The 23,527-nt window shown below is 40.5% G+C and overlaps 1 protein-coding gene and 1 long non-coding RNA gene across 2 annotated transcripts in view; one reads left to right on the top strand and one right to left on the bottom strand.

Annotated features, from left to right (window-relative positions):
* Positions 1–23,527, bottom strand: part of Iqch (IQ motif containing H) — a 136,227-nt gene that overhangs the window by 63,716 nt on the left and 48,984 nt on the right. The window contains exons 8-10 of the mRNA XM_013346489.1: positions 17,975–18,247; positions 12,918–13,109; positions 1,233–1,353 (exon numbers count right to left, since the gene is read on the bottom strand). Coding sequence (XP_013201943.1) covers positions 1,233–1,353; positions 12,918–13,109; positions 17,975–18,247 — 586 coding nt within the window. The remainder of the gene's footprint in view (positions 1–1,232; positions 1,354–12,917; positions 13,110–17,974; positions 18,248–23,527) is intronic.
* LOC113456078 overlaps positions 1–23,527 on the top strand; it is a 45,384-nt gene that overhangs the window by 3,193 nt on the left and 18,664 nt on the right. The window contains exon 2 of the long non-coding RNA XR_003376946.1: positions 22,773–22,896. This is a non-coding gene — a long non-coding RNA (uncharacterized LOC113456078). The remainder of the gene's footprint in view (positions 1–22,772; positions 22,897–23,527) is intronic.

Below are 23,527 nucleotides of genomic sequence, written 5' to 3'. Positions count from 1 at the left end.
CCCCTAGCATTCCTGTTAGATGGCTGGCATCCAACCTCTTATTTAAATAATTCATTAATAGGGCATCTGCTACACTCTTCCCAGCCAATGTATTCTACAGCCAACAGGCCTGTCCTTTCCGACAAACCCCTTTCATACATAGGGCTGAGTCCTGCTCCCAATGAACAGATTCACTGGCCCTGGCAAAGACTCCTGCAGAAACATAGGGTAGACTTTTATGGCCCTTCTATGTGTTGGCAGATTATCTGGGATGATCTAATCTTTCATACTTTGGGCTCCCTGTGCTTCAAATAAGGGTGATAGCAGTACCCACTCCTAGGATTGACAGAAGGATGAAGTAAGGGTGATAGCAGTACCCACTCCTAGGATTGACAGGAGGATGAAGTAAATTAATGTGTGTCTACTTAGGATGATGTTGGCATATAACAGCTACTGTGTACTATTACGATTGTTCAGTTGTCATAACATGGCAGAATTACCAGTTTATCATTACATACTGAGGCCAGTGTACTGTTATCATCATCACATGACAGTAGTAAGTTAAGCAGATTATGTGCAACCTCCTAGAGAGGGGAAGCCTTTGCCTAACTGTGTCCTCGTGTGGCACCCCAGAGGCCTCTGGAACTGCACGTAAACATAGGTCTGTTCATCCTCTCACTCATCACTGACTTCCCAAAATGAGGATGAGGAAGGAGAGGAATCTAAAAATAATGGAGGCTGGTTTTATTCCTAGTCTGTAGAGGATTCTGGTTTGAAAATGTTCCTTTCTGAGCTAGGGCATTTCTGCTCTCCTAGAAAATGAGAGAGAAAACTAGATCTAGTAAAGGCCTTTGTTCATCAGTCTGTGATAGAAACGTCCCTATTTCTAACCCCGAATTTTCCTAACTACTATATGCAATAAGTAACTGAGGAAACTGGGTCTCTGAGGATTGTCCAAGGTCACATGTGGTTCATTGGAGAGCCGCCCCTCAAGACAAGTCTGGTCTAAGAAATGCCCAGAGTACTGAGTTCTGCATGGCATGCCTGGCATGCTCAGTTCCTATTTACTTAAGAGGCTAGGTGCAAGATAAATATTTAGGCAGTGCTTGAAAAAGAACAAAGTAAGCTGCAGAAGCATTTTCCAAATCCACATCGACTGATGAAGAGTATTTGAATTGGCCCTGGCTTGACCCAGAACCAGAACCTCAGCTTGTAATACTGACCCTCAACAGAAACTTTACAGTCTTATTTACCTTGAGTGAGAAACGTTTGGAGGAATTTCCTCCACGTTGGGAACCGTTTCTCATTGACTGGCTGTACGTGCTGTGCTAAAATGCCCGCCAGCTCCTCGGAGATCTTCACCAGAGCTGGCTCCTGCAGAAACAAATTAAATAGAACCACAAGCAATTTTACTACAGAAATGAAAACTGCTTGTGGAGTGATTAAAAACCAGGCCTCCAACAGGCAAAAAAATGTGGTTACTGTTTACCCAGAGCCAGAAAGCCATTTTGAGATTGTTCTATTTTTCCAGCCATTTCACTTTTCATATTTCAGTGTGAGTTCCCCTCCCTGAAATCGGTGCTAATTGTGCATATTATGTCCTAAAGGCACCCCGTACTGGTCGTGAGGAGTCCAGGCTTCAGACTCACTTCAGCCCCACCTGCAGAGTGGCCTCTGCGTCTCTACTCTGAGCCTCAGTTTCACATTCTGGACAATGTAAAGCTGAATAGCTTGTCCCTTAACTCTTTTAGATGAGAATACTTTTTATTCTATGAATCTAACAGCATTTGAGCTTAGGAGGAACAACGAAGTTGGTGAGGTCTTTTTTTGATACTTCTGCCTCTTTAACGTGTGCCCACTCTGTTGTAAAAGCTGCCTTTTACAGTGTTGATAGGAAAGCCTAAACTCTTGGCTACAACTGTAAAGGTGGGATTTTAAGATGTTTCAGTTAGAGAACATGCTCTACGGTCAGCCTTAGTCAACCTGAAATCCCTGCAGATCACAGAGTAACCTGTCTAGTTACATAGCTATCATCGGTGAGATGATCCAAAGACAACAGAGCCTCCCATCAGGAGTGAGAACAGAAGAAACCTCTTTAATCAATAGGAAGTCTATCTTTTTATGTAAAAGGTGTAGCTTGCTACGATAATTTCTTTTCTATCTAAGTTATAATGCTTTTAAGACTCATTAAAACTTTTCAAACGGAAGCCACAGTTTAGACATTATTTCTGTCAGGTGCAGGGCAGGGCACTGCATATAAACACCTTGGTGCTCAGTGTTCATCATGTTCTAATGCAGAGCAGGGACAAGCAAAGCTCCAGCTTGCTCCAGGGTCCCAGGAAAACTCTGAATCTGAGAGAGAACTCTAAGTGATTTGTAAGCATTCGCTCTAGGGACGGGGCTGGCTGTAATACTGGAAATCATCTGTATACTCATTTTTTCCAATTTCCCTAACATTAAAAAGTGAATCTCCTCTATCCTCTGCCATCTCCCGATTCCTTAAAACATTTGCTTTATTCTGTTTTAATGCTCTCTGAAAATCCAGACTAAAAGACAAATATCTTAGAGTTTATGATAGGCAGGTCCAAATAATCTGAATTGTTTCTAACTACCTGGAAACTCCTGGCTGTATCATTAGTTAATCTTAGTAAGTGATTGACATACAAAACAAAAACACACTCAGAAGCAGAGTGTTCTGGCCAACACAAGGTACAGAGTCCTGCTAGGAAGGGCTAGGGAAATCTGCTCATGCAGTAAACCTCTGCCTTGACATGTGGAAGCAAGGAAGATGACAGTTGAAGCAATGGGCCTTTGCACTCCATACCTGTACATTGTACATTTACTCTCATTTTTACTGCAAATTCACTGATCGTGTCAAAGCTTCATGTGCAGATTATGAGCAAGCACCCCCAGCATAAGGACCCTCTGCTCGCTGAACACCCCATACTCTCTACCTCACGCTTGTTTTGGTTCACATTCTGCCCCCTGGAAGAAAACTGTCTCTGAACAGGGGACAGTGAAGGCTGGCTTTAGAGCCTGCCTCTTTCTGGAAAACTATCCCAGAGAAAAGAAACCTCGCAGCCCAAGCCTCTCTTGGACAGGTGGAAAATTCTCTTTTTATCCTGCCTTGATTAGAGAGACTTTTCTGTCTCTCCCACTTTTGAAGGGAAGTGGAGCCATCTACTCAGGTACATATGTGCTAGAGGGCTATTTTTACAAGAGGGAAATGTGGAGAGGAAACAGTGAAGGAGCAGATGAAAGCCCTGCAGCTTGATTTAGACCAGGTGCCAGATCTTCAGCAGAACGCTAGAAAAGACTAAGTTATAGAATAGAAGAGGTGAATCTCTCAATAGACTTCCTCCTTACTTCCAAGGAACCACCTGAAGGACCGGCTACTTTAGAACCACGAATTCTTCCTGGGTGGATGTCACAGGATTCCCTGCCTCTAAGGACTTGAGAAAGATAAATGAGGTGACATACATGGAGTGTCACCTCAGCTGCAACATGTGTGAGAGTCAATAATTAGCTTACAAGGCTTCTGGACACAGTGTCAGGTGCCACTACTACTGCTCACAAAGTGAGTCATTCTACACAACGCCTACCATTTTCACTGTGCACAAAACCACAACAAGGAGGTAGATTTCTAAAAGAAAAATCTGCCTCGGGAGTCTGGAGGATGCCTCCTGTCCCATCAGCTGATGGCACTGACAGGGTGGCATTCAGTGGAGATTCTGGGGCACTCAGAAGCAGCTTGGGGGTCATGATTAGCTCTCTAAAGACATAGTGAAGAAAAATGGGGTTGGAAGGGGTAATATTAACTATCTAATTTATTTCTAGTGGGATGTATAAGTCTTAAACTAATATCTTAGTACCTATGGCCTTCGTGTCAATGAAGAGAGACTTGCTCCCTCACCTCTACAGTGATGACAATGTGGGCCTTGCAGCTCACATATTCAAGTGAGGGAGGGTGTGCATGACAGGTCTGTGTATGTCTGTTTATCATATGCCTGCCTGTCTTCCTATCATAATCCGGGAACAGAAGTACATTTTTACAAACTTAGGATGTGGAATTAAGTTCTGTCTAGTGAATAATGACAAGGTAATTAATGGGTGAAGTAGCAAAACTTGGGCTTAAACCCAGTTGCTCCCAGTGTGCCATAGCAGAGTGGGATCTGTGCCTGTAACAGCCATCAGTGGCAGGAGATCAACTACAGGTGCTATGGTAAATATGGGGAAATGGTAGGATAGATTATCTTCTGTTGGCTACCCAGCATTTATGTCCCCTCCTTCCGGTTAAGTTCCTTTCAGGAACTGTTCTTCCCTGTTCTTTGCTATGGAAGAGTGGTTGAGGGGAATTTCCACTCTTGCCTCCAAAGAAATGTCGCCTTGTCCTTGCACAATGGCTGGTTCAGTAGAGATGCAACCCAGTGAGGCCAGGCACCTGCTAGAAAATGCTTACTGGGGCCTCTGGAGAGAGTGTGATCTGAGTTGCTACCAGGGGAGATGCTCTCTCTTTCTATTGCTTGGACCAAGAAAAAATTCTGGAAGCTAGCCTTAGAAAGAAACCAGCCTTATGCATAGTTCAAAGGAGAGACGGAAAACTGTGGAGCCAGTTGGATTTCCAGATAGCCAAGGCCAGTTTCTCTTTATTTGGAAATCCATTTGAGTTGAGGTTCTGTTAGTTGAAGCTTAAAACAAAAAACAAAACAAAAAAAAAAACTGGTGGACCAAAGCATGTCCCCACAATCCACAATGGTAGTTTTAAGCCAGTGGATGCTCTGCTAACCACCTGGTACTGACTTTCATTCTGCAGTCAGTAGTGAGGTTTTCACTCATTCCTTTCCACTACAACCATTAGGGACAGTCCCTCTTTAGGGTACAAAAATATGTTGAAAGGATGAAGAGAAAAATGAAAATGTCTCCAGCAAGTCAGAAACAACTCTCCGTACTTACTTAAAGTTTAAGGACAGCTTTAATACTCCATGTTTAATTGTTAATGGAGAATTTAAAAATCAAAAATGCCAAGTTTGCCTTCGATGAGATGGAAAATTATGCTGCAGTAGAAGGTAACATAATGTAAAACAACCAGCATTACCAAAGCACACAAATGTTTTTGGTATGTAAAATTGCTTTGTAAAATATTTGCTCCATCTGCTAAAAGCAGCAAAGACAATTTTCCCTTGATAGCTAATGGCCCATTTCGGGTGTGTGGCAAGTGATTCGCTGCAGTGGCGGCTCTCATTAAGCAGAGTGTTGAGAACACGGTATATAATTCCATACTTATGTAGCATTATCCACTCACTGCTTCTTGAGGAGCCTGTTCCTCATTATCTAGGCCTCCACCTTGCACCAACATGCAGGCCTACCAGTCGATTTGACTGGAGAATCATTCCGTCCAACTGAGGCACATATGTCGCTTCCATTCTGAAGCTCAGCACAACTGTTTCACTGCGACCTCGAACGCTGGAGAAGTTCATTCCCTCTCCACTTTCCAGCAGGCAGACCGCTGCTTCCCTTTCCCCTCACCACAGGGAGCCGTGCTTTGTTTGTTTGTTTGTTTCTAGGTTCGTCCTGTCGCTCTGCATGCTGGGGGTTTCAATAGGTAAAGATTAAGTGTTTCTAGAAATTCTTAATTGAACTTTGCACATACACAAAAGGAGGAAAAAAAATTCTCCCTCCCCTGACAAAACTGCCATTATGAAAGCCTGATATACGCTGCCCTTTTTCCTGGTGTATCTGTGATTTCTCTCTTTAAAAGAGTTGTTTATATTACACCCCAGATTACTTCAACATCTGCTAAAGGGATGATTAGAAATAAATACAGTAATCCAGCGTGGTTTAAAAAGAGAAGAATATGTTCATGTTTGGGGAATGAAACTGAAGAGTACTTACCGGAGCAAATGACTGTGATAGACAAATATTCTTACCATTGCGAAATAGTTCTCAAGGAAATTATACTGAACTGTAAGAATGACAATCAGTAAATACATATGGCTGTTTAAAATATTATACAGTATTTTAAAATGAAAACCATGTCATGTTTAAATCAACCATAAGTGGCATTAGTCATAACGGTTACTTCTGGAAATAGGTTTCTTCCTATCAACGTAGAGAAATGAAGCTGGTTGGGAAAACTGTGGACACTGATGGAAACTCTTTAATTGTAGATTGAAGACAAAAGGAAATACACATGTCCTTTGGATTTGATTCTCGTTACTTTCTTTTTGTTTTGCTTTGTTTTTCTGTGTAGCCCTGTCTGTCCTGGTATTCTCTTTGTAGACCAGACTTTGATTCTCATTCCAGTATGGGAAAAGACTGAGTTCCAGAAATGAAACTGAGAGATCAAGAGACTTTGTATTTAATCCTATACAAAAGGAACGGACTAGCAACATCGTTTCTTAGTCAAGAGAAGAGCTGGACCATTTTAGATATTTCCACACATCAGACACAAGGAGTCAGGAAGATGGAACAGCACTGCAAATTGATTGTTCTCCTTCCATAGACCTTGCACAGGATGAGACCAGTGAATCCCACAGTAGGGGTCTGTCTTGAGTCTGGCTCAGTCACAGAAAGTCCTAGACTTCTCAAGGGCATCCCTGACTCACCAAGGGGCACCGAGGACAGATGACCAGAAGCACATGGCATTCAGAGAGCAAAAGCTCACTTTGAATCTATTCCAAAGCCTGAGCCTGCTCTGTGGTTTTCACCAGAGCAGACAATTCCAAAAGGACTCCAGCAGGACCTTCCTAGATGTGAAAACACTAACCAATTTTCCTTCTTCTCATCTTCTGCTTTATTCCTTCCTTCCATGCTGTTACTGTGAAAAACTGGCAGTTAAATTCAATTGATTCAAATTTTTCTGGATCCATATGGCCGCCAACCCTGGAGCTGAAGCGGCGGCAGTGCCTCGCCACTGTTTTCAAGCATTTGCCTCTCCTCCAGTCCCCAGATGGTGGGAGTAACATTTAAACCTCCTTTTCTCTGCCTTGTACAATAGACCTTGGCACTATTTCAACTGTTTACTCCGGTAATTAACAGCTTTGATACCACAACAATTACAACTCCTCCACTCTCCACAATAATGCTATGAATTAGTGAGAGCTAATGGCTGGAAGGTAGAGTGTTTCCAGACTGTGAGATCTGTGCATTTTTAGAATAAAATAAAAGGTACAAACAGCACGCTTGCAGTAGACAATGATTACCTAGTAATTAGTTTACACAAAGCTTCCTATTTAATGGCAAAACGCTGTAATTAACGTGTGACAGAAAATCAAAGGGTACTTTGTAAGCATATGAAAAATTAACACTGCAGGCCCATAGCTTTATGTACTGATTAGAAGCATATTAAATCAATAGGACACACAAGCCAACAGCTTGTATAGCTGATTATTATAGGTCCTCAGAAGGGGTACCCTGGCTTTCATTTAACTGGGGAGGCAATTTTCCTTCTCCTGTCATCATCCTCAGGCACAGAGAAGTACCTCAAACTCAACCCTGGCAGCTCCATGAAAATAACCATTGAACTGGAAGAAAACGTTCTAAGTCATTCTCAGTGCTAAGAAAAATATGTAAATGATTAAGACTTTCCAACGATCATGGTGACGTGCTGCTACACTAATTAGAAAATATACCAACTGGAACCAGAAAATGAAGCATCCAGACTCAGTGTTTTGGTCAGAATAATCTCTACTTTATTAAGCCTCTTTATTCAACATGGAGAAAGCTCTAATATACACATTGTTTTCTACTTTCAAATGGAAAGAGGCCAGACTGCTATCAAGGGCTATTCTTTTAAAGTCATTTACTGGGAAAATCATAGCATAGGGACAATTGGATCACTGTTCTGAATTTTTTGATAGGATCTTGTATAATGATAATTGAAGCATGCTACAGTATTCTTTAAGGCTACAAAAGCCTCCTAAAGAACCTTCTTCTTAATTGCCAAAGAACAACTGATTTGTATTTACTCACTCAGTATTGCTTGTATTTTCTTATAATAGAAACTTAATTAATATGCGTAATAAAAAGCAACAATGTCTTAAACTTTCATATGCTAAGAATATTGTTAGCATTTTACAGGATTCATTTAATTCTCATCACCGCCCCATGAGACAGGTGAACTGCTATGTTTCCAGATAAAGAAATGGCAGCTTAGAGAGCCTGGTGATTTGGTTGTGGCTTATTCCCTCTTAAGATCTAAGGGAGGCAGAGCAATGGGACCTTGTGAAGCCAACTACCCCTCAGTTACCCTGAGTGTTCACTCAGTAGCTAACTTCTCAGCCTCAGACTGACCCATTTCAACTCTTTTTCTGCTTAAAAATGTTTACTGTGTAAACTTGAATTATGTCTAAAAAATAAGTAAAAACATAACCAAAATTTTTGGTGGCTTATGCAAAAAAAGAAAGTTGAATTGCTCATCATGTTTTTGTGCTACATCTGGTTGTGAAGGCAGGCTGTTCAACACTCTTTGATAATGTATAGGCAGACTCAAATGACTATGACAGTGTATTAAATTGAGAAAAATACCAAAGTGTATATCCCCATGACTGGGCAAATGGTAACATATAAAATGCTCTTTTGTCAACTCTGCTGTTAACAGGTTTGGATGTGTTGAGGCAGCTGGGTTTTCTAGGGGCTCCTGATCAGGCCCCTCCCTTCTGCAGCTGAGCTATGCCTACTGACAGCTTTCCTCACCTCCACCTGCCTCCTGGAAAAGGATGTACTCTAGAGTAGTGGTGGTCTGGGCCATCTGTGCTTTGAGAAAGTCTGCCAGAGAAGCAGGACAGACCTAAGGTAGGGCTGCTTCTCTAGGAATTTAAGGAAGTCTTTTTAGGTGCACTCAGCTCCTGTTCTGCACGCTCTGCTAATGGTTTGGGCAGCCATTAGCACCTTCCTAAAAATGCAGCACATATGACTTTGTACTGCATTCTGTTCATGGGCTTTCTCCTAGGAAACAATAACACAGGTTTGGTTTGGTTTGGTTTTGCTTTTGGCACATTCTAAAAGTAAAAACAAAGCTTTTCTCTGGTCCACAATTTAAAACAAAACAAAACCAGAGAAGAGTTTAAGTTTTCAGACAGGTGAATGATTTAGCATATTAGAATTAATCAATAAAATAGAATATCATGCAGCTGTTAATTGTGATGAATATGAATAAGCAGGGCAAATGGCTAAGATCCTATGTCATATTTACAATTATTGTGGCAATGAGAGATGATACACATTTGAGAATTAATTCAGGAAAATGATGGCAATGGGAAACGTGATTTTAAACTTATTTGGTTAGACATATTTTTAATACTATTATATTTTAATGTTACATTATATTTTAACTTTACTAGACATTTGTGGTGACAAGTCAATGGCTTTTTGAGCTCACCTAATAAAGCCAGACCATGGTCTACATGAGGCACTTAGGTCAGCTGCCTGCAAGTGGCTCCCATTACTGCTTCCAAGGAAGGCTTCACAGAGGCCGTGGGAGTTGCTCTGAGCGCATCATGGAGGGCAGGTCTCCTCTGTAATGGTTTGCTCCCTGACTTATTAGTTCTCTAAGAAAATGGAATAATAATTATGGTTTAGTCTGCCTTCTAAGTTTGGGTACCCTGGATTAGGATCTTTCTCTTCAGGTGATGCTGAAATTAATACCAAATGTCTTAACACAGTAAAACAAAGGAGTGTACAAAGAAAGGTTTAAAAAAAACAAAAATACAACTATTCTTGCTGGCTAGAGAGATAGCTGAGCAGCTAAGAGCACTTGCTATACTTGCAGAGGACCAGAGTTTGGTTCTCAACATCCACAAGATGGCTCTAACTGTGACTCCAGGTTCAGGGTATCATCTTCTGGCTTCCACAGGCACCAGGCACACACACACAGTACACAGGCAAATATGCAGGCCAAACACTTATACACATAAAATTAAAAAATTAAGTCTTTAAAAAACAACTGTTCCTACAAACGGCCAAATTAATAGTACTATTCAAGAGCCAGCCAGTTCAGTTTCCTTTCTCCCATTAAGTGGTAAAGTAGCAATGCCAAGATCCATATCCCAGACTCTCCAGGACAGCAGAGGTTCAATGAAGGGAGACCCAAAGAAAGCTAAGAGGAATCCAGTTTCACTCTTTACCCAGAGGAGCTGCTCCACAGAAAGCTGCTCTTTGAGTACCATCACCAGTGACGTCATTGTCACCATAGGGCCCCAGAATTGAGAGAGGGAAGATTTGCCCATAAACAAACTAGAAAACAGTCACAAGAAAGACTGGTAGCACAGAAAGCAGAGCTGGGTTTCACAGACTGTGGCAGGGGAATGGGTCAGGAGGCTTCTCTCCTGCAAGTGTGCCTTTGTTTAAGTCTTCCTTCCTACTAACTGAAACAAATACCCTGACTCAGAGGCAAAAAATCTGCATTTGTGCAAGTGGATTCACAGACCTTAGCAAGCACTGTGTACTCCACAACTGAGGTTATGGGGATCCAGTGGGTGGAGCAAGGAGAGCTGGTGCCATTAGCCAATAGGATGAAAAGCAGAGCCTTGTTACCAGCCTCCAAGAAAATATGAAAATTCGTGTTTTGTTTCCATTGTGGCCTTTCTGCTTTTCCAGAGGTTCCTACATCTTGATACTGAATTTTCAAAGGTGACTATGGCTTTTTAGCATCTGGTGACTCCCATGACTTTGCTTCAAGTCTCGGCTGCAACCAGCCAAAGTTCATGTCAAAATTAGAGTGGACAAAGAGGTGTTCTGTGTTATATATCAATGCCTACACCGAATCCTGCCTACCTCTAAGACTCCAGAGTGGCTCCCACCCTGTACACTGCACTGCTTTCATGTGTCGCCATGATATACCAATAACGAAATCACAGCATCATGTCACAAACTGCTATGCAAATGATGCTATTTGTAAGTATTAACATAATTTAGTGCTTACAGTCATAGCCTCATTTCTAGTAATTCTCCCAGAATGCAGTATTTCTCTGGACTCTTAGCCTGCAGGATAGTCTTTCATCAAGAAGCTGAAATTTTTAATAACCTGCCAGCATATGTTTTGTATGTGCCCGGCTAGGCTTGATAACACAACATCTTCATTATCGAAAGGAACGGGTCTACAGACTGTAATAGGACATTAAAACGCGCCTGTGCTCATAAAATAACGCTTTGATGTCTAAATGTGCACTGTTACAATGGTCTTCTGGAACAAAGGTGGATTCCCAACCCTAACCTCTCAGCAGATACCCGCAGCTCACCTCCACTCTGAGGAGGGCTTCCCTTTGCAGGTATAAGCTGTCCTTAGTCCCTGAGCCAGGGAAGGGAGCTCACGGGGGCTTATCTTCATTTTCAGCTTTGGCTTCTCATACATCATAGCTAAGCATGAAGCCTGCATTATAACAGAATTACTGAATAATTATTTTCCCTGTTTAAGATTTTTTAAATGATTTAAATAGACCATTAATTATTTAAGAATTTCAAATTTAATAACATTAACAACAGTGCCAAATGTATTTGGTAACAATTTAAAATGGCATAGTTTAAAATAATTGAAATTAAATAATCCACAGTGAGGTTTCTAATCACAATTCAGCCAACTGTCAGTACTGTAAATATTTTTAAAACTCAAACATTTCAAATTTATCATAGTCTAATATCAGGGGATTTCTTTAAAAATGATTGGTTTGAAATGCTGAGGCCAGCAAACACTGTACACACTGGTATTTTGAGTCTTTAAAATAAAAGTGCTAGCCTTTTCCATGGTTTAAACTCGACAGCTTTGCTTCAAGAAGATAAAATCCAGTTCAAAGAGAACATAAGAGAAGCCTCTATTGGCCTCAAAATTAAATACATTTTCTTTGGTTTATTTTTTTTTCTAGAAGAGTAATTCACTTTAGCATCCTTTAAATAATATGTAAAGAGCTAGCCATGACAGGTACTGCATTTAGTCCGTTCACTGTTGGAGGGGGGAAGAAAGCCCGAAATAGATCATGGGGAGAACCGACCCATTTGTCAAAGGGAACTCTCCCTCCTGACTGTTCTCTAGACTTATTCATCATTTCACTTGCCCAGGAATAATGTGGCTCCCACCAGTGTGCCCTGCCTTTCCATCATTTGCGACTTGATTCATAGACTTCCGTAGTGGGATGCGCAAAGCAGATGCAAATCACTGCAAGGCCCGCCGCTTTGCATGCTGGGAGGAAAGAGACTATATAAGGAGTTTGCCTGCCAATTTTCTTTTTTCTAGTAGGTCAGGTAGAACAGATGAGATAAAGAGAAGCTGGTGTAAGGATACAAAGTGGGACAGTGCTTAGTACAACTCTTAAGCAAAGTAGGAACAGACTGAGGTTGTATAATTCATTTCAACAACATATGTGGAAAGGTTTACACACCTCCACACCTAGCCCAAGATCCTGAGCCTACTACTCAGTTTTTGCTGGAAGTTTTCTTCTGGGGTTTTTTCTTCTCTCAGCCTCTGACAGGGACTTGTAGTTACATAGATTCCTTTAGAGTATCTTCAGAAACATGGCTTCTGACAGAATGCTATTTTACATTAGCTGACAGGGACCTCCATTTGCTAGTAGAAACACACACATGCACACATACGCATGCGCACGCACACACACACACACACACACACACACACACAAACACACGGCTAGCTTAATCACAATAGTTGGCAGAAGCACAGGATCTGCCCAGGGCAAATGCTAAGATATGCAATGCTACTTGAATATGGCTTTTTAGTCATTTCTTAGGTATCATAAACAGTTTGAAGGTGTGAAAAATGTTTTGGACCCCCAAATGGACAGTTAAGTGACCCAGTACGTCCATTCATGTTGTATGTTAGGACAAAGGCCCAGGAAGGGCTCTGCCATAGACGACAGTTGAGTCTGGGAGAAAGGGTGGCATCTCCTAACTGTCCACAGTTGTGGCCTAAGTCGCCAATGAACACTCACTTGTGCCCACTTCTTCTTCCAGTCTTCATGGCCATATCTGTCACTCTCCTTTAGCGCCCACTTGTAGCACTGGAGGTGGGAAGGGATGTCACAAAATGCTGTCCCGTTTCCGCCAAATTCCATGTTCATTTTAAAGACCCAGCGTCGGATTTGCAGGTGATCAGTCACCAATTGGCTCAACTGTTCTAACATCTGTGGGCAAAGGTACAGAGCAGCAATAAAGCATGTTTCCTTTCTGTCATAGCAGCTTGGCTGTGCTGCTGAGTGTATCTTTACGTAGTCTGTTCACTAGGTGCCCTCGACTCACTAGACAAATTCAAGAAGTTGGAAGTGATGTGTGATATAAAGAAATCACTAGCCAATGGGATAAAGGTCATGTTTAAAATGCATTTGTATTTGTGAGAAATTGAAAGACTATTATTATGTGGACTAGTGAGGAAAAAAGAAAAGAACCTTTAGACATCTGTAATTGAACCCTGGAATTGTCACCTTTCTTTCTCAGCAACTTAGGTGTTTAGTTACTGATTCTTCAAATGATTTTTTAATAATGTCAAGACTATAAAAATATAGTCCTGAAATCTCGGTTGAGCTTTTAAATACTGTAACCTTAAAATAAATAAGTACTGTAATGTCTAAAACATTTTTTCCTCATCAACATACATTTGTTTGGCCAATTGGCCAAGTGACATAATGAATGTGTACAGAGAAAGAGATAATGAGATAAAAACACTTGCAGATCACAATGGGGAGGGTGACCTGGGAGGACGAGGAAGTAAAGGTGATGGGGTACATTATGTGAAACTCCCAAATAATCAAGAAAACAGTATGCTGGGGAATAAAGATTCTATTTTTAGGATTTAAAAAGGAATAAAAACCTACAACTTAAAACAACAACAACAACAAAAACAAAAACACTTGTAGAAACAGCCTTCCTGGAATGTCAGCTGCCTGGCATTTGATATGAAGCAATAAATACTTTTGACAACTGGACTTACATGGATGAAAAATTAAGAATAGAAATCCATACTTTAGAGAGATGGCTCAGAGGTTAAGAGCACTAGCTGCTCTTCCAGAAGTCCTGAGTTCAATTCCCAGCAACTGCATAGTGGCTCACAAACATCTATGAGATCTGGTGCCCTCTTCTGGTGGGCAGGCATACATGCAGACAGAACATATTATACATAATAAATACATTAATTAATTAAAAATCCATACCTTAATTTCAAAATGATAATAAAAACAATAATAACTAACATTATTGAACACTCAGTAGGAACTGGCCTTGTCACATATATCTTTAATACATAAGTAGAGGCTGACTAATTTAAGTGACTTGTCCGTGATCAAACAGCACTGAGTGGCAGAGCAAGGCTTCTCTTGGGTTGCTCTGACTCCAAACCCTACACTCATTCCCTTTTCATGTGGCCGTGTATCCAAGCCTGCAGACAGCTGGAGAAGGAGGAAGTATAGAAAGAGGCCAGAGGAGACAGAGAAACAACTTACTTCCAAGTCAGTAAGTCATTTGTGTTGCATTTGAACCAGACAAAAGTCTTTGTAGCAAGACTACTAATTCTATGTAAGAACATTCTATTATAGTTTCGAGGAACACAAGCTCATTAGATCACAACATGACTTTGTTGTCTGTACCTCCCAGAAAGCAACAAAACAACACTAATGACTGTGTCTCCTGTACCTACCCATGCTATTCTTGACTGTGAAACCCATACTTGACAATAATATTCTTATTCTCTATTGTCTTAGTTAGGGTAATTATTGCTGTGATGAAGCACCATGACCAAAATAACTTCGGGAGGAAAGTTACACTATCCATAATGGAAGGAAGTCAGGACAAGAACTCCAACAGGGCAGGAACCTGGAGGCAGAACCTGAAGCAGAGGCCAAGGAGGGGTGTGGCTTACTGGCTTGTTCCTTATTGTTTTCTCAATCTAATTTCTTACAGAACCCAGGACTAGCAGCATGGGATAGCCCCACCCACAATGGGCTGGGTACTCCCATATTAATCACTAATTAAGAAAATGCCTAACAGGGTTGATTACAGCTCAATCTTATGGAGGCATTTTCTCAATTGAGTTCCCTCTTCTCAGATGACTATAGTTTGTGTCAAGCTGACATAAAATTATGCATCTATTCTTTTAACTAACAAATGAACTTTTTTTTTAACTAAAGAGTTTGAAAGCATTGAAGACTAATGGTTTAGCTGAGGTTAGGAATTGCAAAGTTAGAATGGTTTTGTTTAAAGGCACAATGTTGTCCTGAATTGTGTCTATTTAGCAAATGATTTGGGGAATGCTACATGACATGGCAGTGTAGAAGAGACACCAAAATAGCCACACTTGGGGTTTCCAGAAAGCTCATGCAACTATGGCTTATTCAATAAAGGTAAAAATGAAATTGTCTCAGCCCTCTGATTATCAAGTAGTATTTATTGATAATTTGGATGTTTAAATGATAAGTGCTCTGGTCTATATACCATATGGCTAATGAGCACAGCCAAAGGAGGAGGTTCCTACTGTGTCTTCCAAGGTTGCATCCTCCTTTCTCCAATTAGCTATTTTCTATATTGAATCATATTTTGCTATGATCTGTGTGTACTGTGTATAAGTTATAAAAGTAGAAGTGCTGTTTAGTCTCTTAATATTGGCTAAAAATTATTTTGCTAGTTTAAGGAAAGGTATTTCAGCACAGCCTTTAAAAATTGTGTATTTAGATATACTGTATACTTGGAGGCTTCCAATACTAACAGAATTAGTATGTGTTTCCTCCAAATCCTATTATTTGTTGCATCCGAGAGTCCTATAAATGGGTGCCTGTGGCAGGATCCCTACCGTCATGAAAACGATCAATAGTATTGTAAAGACTACACTGCTGGAAGAATTATGTGCTATCTTTAAGTGAAAATTGAACAGTGCTTTAAAAAAGCTTTGCCATTTTTGATTATTTAACCAAAGCTGTCAATATTTCATACAGAACACATGCCAGAAAGGGTCTTACATGGTTATTTTATGGATCAAAACAGGAAATGCTCACTGTGCTTGTGCTAGATTAAAAAACTCAGTCATAAACCACATGACTTTATGCTACTTCCAAACATTTATCATTTTTTGTTTGAATCTGTTTTTAAGAAATGTAATATAATTTTAGTTGTGATTCATTTTATATTGGCGAAGAGCAGAACCAGAAAAATTACTACTGTAAAAATCCAACTAAGACCCAAGAATACTTATTAACCTAAGTTAAAATAATCACAGCTTTCACCCACTTTAAATTTGCAATGCACATCGATAAAAAGTCAGGATTGATTCATCACCATCTGCAGACTCAAAATACTGATACACTCGGATTGATTAGGTAGAGCCATTACTATTGGGAAAAGCCTCAATGGGGTGCTTTAGTTCTTGCTGACCTCAGATGCATGTCTTCCAAACAAGCATAGAACTCAGATACAACTTGACTGCTATGCCATTGATACATACTCTGTGTCAAATAACATCCCTCAAATCTGAGGGCCTATGAGAAGGGTTTTAGTCCTATTTCTAAATACTAGAACTAGACAGAGTTTGTACAGTATTAAATGTGCCATACTTTTAACTACAATTAATATATAAAGTTCTAAAATATTTCGGAGCATAGATTGCCTGTGTTATTATCAATGAAGATGGAACTAAGACTCAATACAAACATTACACCTACATTTTAAAGACATGAAGATTGTTTAGTGTGGTATGTCCATTTAGTTGTATCATTTAAAAATCTATTTTTCCCATATTAAGTCTGTCAGCCAAAACATTCTATTAGGAAGCAAAATTAAGCAATCCACCTACGTACCTTCAAATTCCAGTGGAAGTTAATGACAGTGGAAGTCTCTCCACTAAAATCTCCTCAACTAAAATCCCAGACTGTGTTTCTGCTATAAGCCAATTGTTGGCCAGGAACTTTCTATAGCAAGACTCAAACACTTCAAGGAAGCTTGATGAATTCATAGTATCTTTAAAATAGACTTTCTAATGAATGATTTGCTCAAAGTCTTCATTTTGTTCTTAGTGGCTCTTCTGTGAGGAGCATCCTGACCAAGCAACCGAAGTCAAGAGAGATCCCCAAATCTGACCCTTATATTTGCTACCTTAACTTCCCAAGAAAAAGGGAAAGGAGATAATTTGTGGTTGGCACAGGGAACCAGTCAAGAGAAATTAAGAAATAGAGGTTAGGAAATGTTAACAGCCAACAGTTTGTCTTTTGATTTTCTTTATTATGTAAACAGATGGCATTTAAATGGGAGAATACTTGCTAGAGCCAACTCAGAAGGAAACTATTTCTAGAGGCTAAGGGAGAAGTGCAGGGTGACTGGGTCCAAGGTAAAATGGGAAGTAGTTTTATTCTTGAGGGCATTTCACTTCCTGTTTCCGGCTAGGTTCTCTACTCTCTTCAGAGCCATTCCTGAAGAGCCAGAGCATTTATGAGAGTCAAGGATGTATTCAGGACTCTGCAGTCTCGCCAAGCACTCTGCAAAGCTTTCTGACCCACTTCTTTGCCAAAATGGACTCTTGTGTTCTTAGGGTCCTATTAAATGACTGGATGGCAAATGTGACGATGAACTAATAGATATTAAAGCATTAAATACTGATAGATTAGTCCTGATTATTATTTTACCAGCACTTAGTAACTTAATCCAAAAGGTAGACATTTTGAAATTTTTAATAATTTCTATAATAAGGCCTCTAGGCCTGGTAGTTCAGACATGTAATTAAAGATTCTTGGGAACCACAAGTTTAAGATCAGCATGTGTAATTTAGTAAAACTTTATCTCGAAAGTTAAAAGAGAGCTGAGGATAAAACCTCATAGTACTTACCAACCATAGTACTTACCAGCTGGGTTCAGCTCACAGTATGAGAAACAAACAAACATGAAGGTATAATGTAGCCCTCTTCAGAGCAACTCAAGCATTTACAGTCTTCTTGGGCAGGGCTGGACCCAGATTACCTGAAGTTGTACAATGTCAAGGGGATAGGAGATATTTGAACAGAGCCGCCCTACATACCTGTTGGTAAGTGTAGATGTCATATATTCCAGGAGGCACTGGCACATTGGCACTGTCAAAAATCCGTTTGCTTCCAGACTTGGCACTGTAAAGGTGAACCAGCTCAGGCTCTGAGCCCAGGATGGGTACATTCAGCATGTCAGCCACGGCTAAATCATCTCTGTGGAGGAGCCCGCCCACGATGTAGGCCTCTTTTCCTTGGATGAGATTTTTGATTCTTTTGATTGCTTTGGGACTGTACATCAGGTGAGTGGCCAGGCACATGTGATGCTTCTGGAAGAAAATCAAATCACCCTTCTTAAAAGGTGTCTTTTTCTAGCCCCTACCCCAATTTATAATGTTGTACATACTAAATACATTATTAATAGCAGGCTGGGTTATGACCTATCCTGTTGTTTAGCGGTTTAAATTGATAAAAGCTGCTGGGGTGAGGTTCCATAATCGCTCACATCTTTAGTGTGTTGGAAATAGGCTCACTGGGAATAGAACTAATTACCACACATCTGTATTTATTTGATCCATGTGGAATTATCCTTCTGTCAGAAGGAAAAGAGGCTGGCGGCCTTTGGATAATAGTGATTCATCTCCACAACATTTCTGGCATGGTTTAACACTAAAGCGTCTGGAAAATCAATACAAAAAAATGAAGGAAAAAGCCCCATAGTGTTCTCTTCTATATAGACCCTGTATAGATTCCTAATCTGGCAATGCTTTCAGTATTTTTCTCCAAAGGAAAAGGGCATTTTATTTGATTCCCCTCCCCAAACCTCCCCTCAGATCCTTTTCTGAGAACATATGCTTTACGGTGATTACCAGGATTCCTGCCAACACCTTGGAAAGTATTCAGGAACAGAAAATATTTGAAAATTACAGCAAGATTCAAATTTCTTTTCCAATTCAAACTTTTTAAAAATCCTATTTTGACTAGGCAGACCTGGCTCTACAGTGCCTATGATGGTCTCATTCAATTAAACAAGTAATTCTATTCATATCTAGCAGAGTAGAAAGGAGCCAGATGGTCAGCACACACCAAGCCTCCTACACCATGTTTCAGCTTTCAAGGAGTGGGAACAGCACCCACAAGACACACTCATTCTCTCTCTCCTTTCTTTCTCACTCTTCCGTCTCTTTCTTCTCCTTTCACCCTTCCTTCCCTCTCCTCTCTTTCCACCTATTTTAATCATATTTAATTATTTTTTAGAAGCTTCCATTTCCTCATCTGTAAGATAAGTGTAACAGTACCAGCCTTAGGAATGTTGTGAGGATTGAGTGAGATAATGCACTGTGAAGTACTTGTGATGTAAGCATTTAATAAATGCCAGAATAATTATCGTGAAAAGAAGTGGGGGATGAAGTGCATTTCGAGGCATGGGAGGGTTTTATAAGGTGAAGATGGATATGGGAAAGCCATTGCCTAAGGGTGGGATATCAGAACCTTAGACTAAGTCTGCTGTTATACAGCTACACTGAGTTCACATTCTATTAAAGAAACGATGGCATGGAACCCAAGAAAGTGTTGGAAGTTGGTAGTCAAGTACTTCTGGCTTTGAATCCAGTTCTATTACTTATATGTGTGTATATAAATATATATATGAACTTGTATATAACATAGATTCCATGAGCCCATTTCTTTATGTGTCAAACTAGAGTTAAAAAAAAAAAAAGGCCTGTATGCTGGAGTTGCTCCAAGGCTGAAATAAGATCATGAACATGAATAACATTGGTCCAGTAATTCATAAATAATAGTAACTATTTTTATAGGGAAAATCCTCTTTTAAAAATAAAACCATTAGAGCCAGGCATGGTAGCACACACTTTTAATCCCAGCACTCAGCAGGGAGGCAGAGGCAGGTGGATCTCTGTAAGTTTGAGACTACAAAGAGAATCAGAGGACAGCCAGGGCTGTTACACAGAGAAACCTGTTCTGAAAAACCAAGAGAGAGAGAAGAGAGAGAGAGAGAGAGAGAGAGAGAGAGAGAGAGAGAGAGAGAGAAACCATTAAAATGTCATGTAAATAAAACAGTGCAATGGTACTGGATGCTTGAAGAATTCAAGGGGTTTTAGAAGGTAGCACCTTGTACAACTTTAAGGAAAATTTATCTAAACACAAAAATGTGAAGAAAAGTGAATGACCGTGTTTAAGAATGTGCAATGCACCTGTTCAAAAATGGTTGCAGGGTATAACTTGGAAGTGTGCAAGCAAGGAAGAGATTTAAACTACGAAAGATCTTATCTCTCAGCCTTAAATGGATCTGCAATATGCTGGGTGATTTAGAACAGGGTGGCTTAAAGTTTTTCCTGCTTGTCACCCCTATTCCCATGAGAAATTTTTATATAACTCTAAGTATTTATAAAATAGTTATACAAATCAAACTTTTATTCATAATAAATCACAAATTTGTTTTAAAACAATTCTTTGGTATATGAATAATTGTATCACTTACTAAAGATGAAAGCAAATTCATATACTAATGATATTATATGCTTGTTCATTTTTTATAGAATAATTAAGTCCTTGAATATTGATACTGAAGGGCATAGAACATGTCAATATTTTCTTGGAGTTGATCAGTATTTTTATTTTATAGTTATCAATGTTGAAAATGCTACTTTGCATCAATACATAATACAAAATGCCTAAAGTGTGTTTAGGGACCTTTTAGAAATTACTGGAAATTATGTTCTAATCTCAAGCCAAAATTAATTGAACAGTTTTAAAAACTATAACTCAGTCAGAAACTCAACTGCATTTTAAATATATTTTTATTTATGTGTATCGGTGTATGGCCACATGAGCTTATGTGCACCATGTTTGTTTATGCAGGGAACCAAGGAAGGCAGAAGAGTGCATGAGAGCCCTCCAGCTGGAGTTACAGATGGCTATGAGCAACCTAACCCAGGTTCTCTGGAAGAGCACTAAGTGCTCTTAACAGTTAAGCCATATTTCCAGTTCCTCAAACAGCAAGTTTTAAAAATCAAACAGTCTTAACAGAATGTAATGCAAAGACACAAATTTGATATTTACTTGCTGGGAAATGATGGAAGGAAAATATCAAATGTCTGATTTCTGTAATTAAACCATACTCCTATAAAAGCAGAAAAGCATGTATGTACAGTGTTTGTTAGGTTTTGTTGACTTAACATAAGCTAGAGTCATCTGGGAAGAGGAACCTCAGTTGAGAAAATGCCCCCATTAGATTGGCCTGCAAGTAAGCCTAAGAAGCCTGTATTGTTTGACGGCTGATGTGAGAGGCCATATTGCTGCTCTTGCAGGGGACCTGGTTTAGGTTTCCAGCAATCACATGGTGGGACACAACTGCCTCACTGTGGTGATGCCACCCCTGGGCAGGTGGTCCTGAGGTGTATAAAACAAAAAACAAAGAAAACAAGTAGAGCAAGTCATTGAAAGCAAGCCAGTAACCAGCAGTCCTCTATGGTCTTTGTTTCAAATTCCTCTCTCCAGGTTCCTCCTTTCAGTTTCTGCACTGACTTTCCTTCGTGATAGACTACAAGCTCTAAGATGAAATAAACCCTCTCCTCTCCAAGTTGCTTGTGGACATGGTGTTCATCATAGCAATAGGAACCCTAAGACATGAAGTAAAAACACTACAATTCATAATACGCCATAGTCTCCAGCTGAGCAGAGGTGTTTTAGGCAGTGTTAGTTGGCACTGTTTGGGGCTGGAGGATGGCTAAGTGGTTAAGAACACTCACTGCTCTTGCAGAGGCCTTGGATTAGGTTCCAGCAATCACATGGTGGCTCACAAGTGCCTGAAACTCTAGTTTCAGTGGGTCTGATGCCCTCTTCTGGCTTCAGTGGACATCAGGCACAGATGTGATGCAGAGACATACATGCAGGTAAAACATTCATACACATAAATAAAAACGACATTTCCGTTGACATTTGTTTGCCATGAAGGCATGTACAGTACAGAGTGTTATGATCAGAACTGAGGCATTTGTGTCAAGTGACATAAACAAGTGTCACCAAAACCACATTGAATTCATTGGGATTTGATGTTGAGTTAGCTATTGGTAATAGAACATTTAGAAACATTTTCACAGCCTTCACATTCACTTTGCAGCCCAGAGTTAAGAAGCTGGGGCATAGAACACTCTGCCTTTCTGAAACTCAGCTCCTTCTATTCAAGTGAGAGGTTGGAAAGGAAGTCTCTAAAGTCTTTCCATCTCTGAAAGACTTCCTAAGTAAAGCCAGAGCATGTCACGTGTACGGAGCTTCTACTGGGATGATGAAAGTTCTGAGATCTTAGGTAGTAGTAACGTTTGTACACTAGGAATGCACTGAACACTACTCAACTGTCCCCTTAAAAGCATCGGAAATGGTTTTACCTTGTACACAGTTTAGTACAGTAAGAAAGGGAGAAACCCAGAGCTCCTCTGCGAAAAATCAGATAATTTACCATTGGGCCATTCCTCCAAGTGAGGAGTCTAAACCTCTTAGATCTGTATAATAGGATTTTTCTAACGTAATTAAAATTCACCTTCCACATGCACTTCTGAGAGCACATTTTAGAAAAGCTGCTGTTCCATTAGACAACAGCTAATGCCAGCACTCGGGAGATGTGTTCAGCTGTGGTTGGTGATCACCTGTCCTCCTGCTCACTTGGTAGATGTGTTCAGCCGTGGTTGGTGATCACCTGTCCTCCTGCTCACTCGGGAGATGTGTTCAGCCGTGGTTGGTGATCACCTGTCCTCCTGCTCACTCGGGAGATGTGTTCAGCCGTGGTTGGTGATCACCTATCTTCCTGTTCACTTAATTGCTTTCCTTTTGCCACAGACTACTTCAGTGTGGACATGCGAAACAAATGAAGCACACCCAGAACTGCTGACTTGAGTTACAATAGGGAGTTTGCTGATTGATGAAGAAGCACAGAGCTGGATCTGGAAAGAGAACTCATTGGGTAAGAGCTGCTTTTCCAGACTACTCAAGTTCAGCTCCCAGCACCCACACCAGGTAGCTCACAACAACTCTAGCTCTGAGGAATCCAACAACCCCTTCTGGTCTCAGTAAGCGCCTACATATGCATACATACACAATTAAAAATAAAATAAACCTTTAAAACAGAAGTTTGAAGTCTTTGTCACACCATATTTGATCCACACAACCGTCCTTGCTATGGAGATGAATGATTTGCCCAAAGTTCCAGAGCTCTGACCATGAAGTAAGAAGAGGATTTGAACCCAGTTAGCACAGTTGGCATGCTACAGTGACCATACTTTGCTCATCTTACAAAGTGTGTAGTAATGGGAGCAGCGGGGCTGCGTCCCCAGCACCCCACTGCCCGCAAGGCTAGCTTTACCCGAAATAATTACAGGGACACTGTATTCATTTAAGCACTGCTTGGCCCATTTCTATCTAGCCTCTTTTAGGCTAACTCTCGTACCTGGACTAGCCCATCTCTAATAATCTGTTGTAGCCCACAAGGTGGCTTACCAGGGAGCTTCTAGCCTACGTCCATCCTGGGTCGGAGCTTCATCGCGTGTGCCTCAGAGAGCAGAGCTATACCCTTGTCCGCCCAGGAGCCGGGAGCA

The sequence above is a fragment of the Microtus ochrogaster genome, chromosome 5 (assembly GCF_000317375.1).
Source record: "Microtus ochrogaster isolate Prairie Vole_2 chromosome 5, MicOch1.0, whole genome shotgun sequence".
In the NCBI taxonomy this organism is placed as follows: Eukaryota; Metazoa; Chordata; class Mammalia; order Rodentia; family Cricetidae; genus Microtus; species Microtus ochrogaster.
The sequence above is the reverse complement of the archived record's forward strand: the minus strand, read 5'-3'. Positions and strand labels throughout refer to the sequence as shown.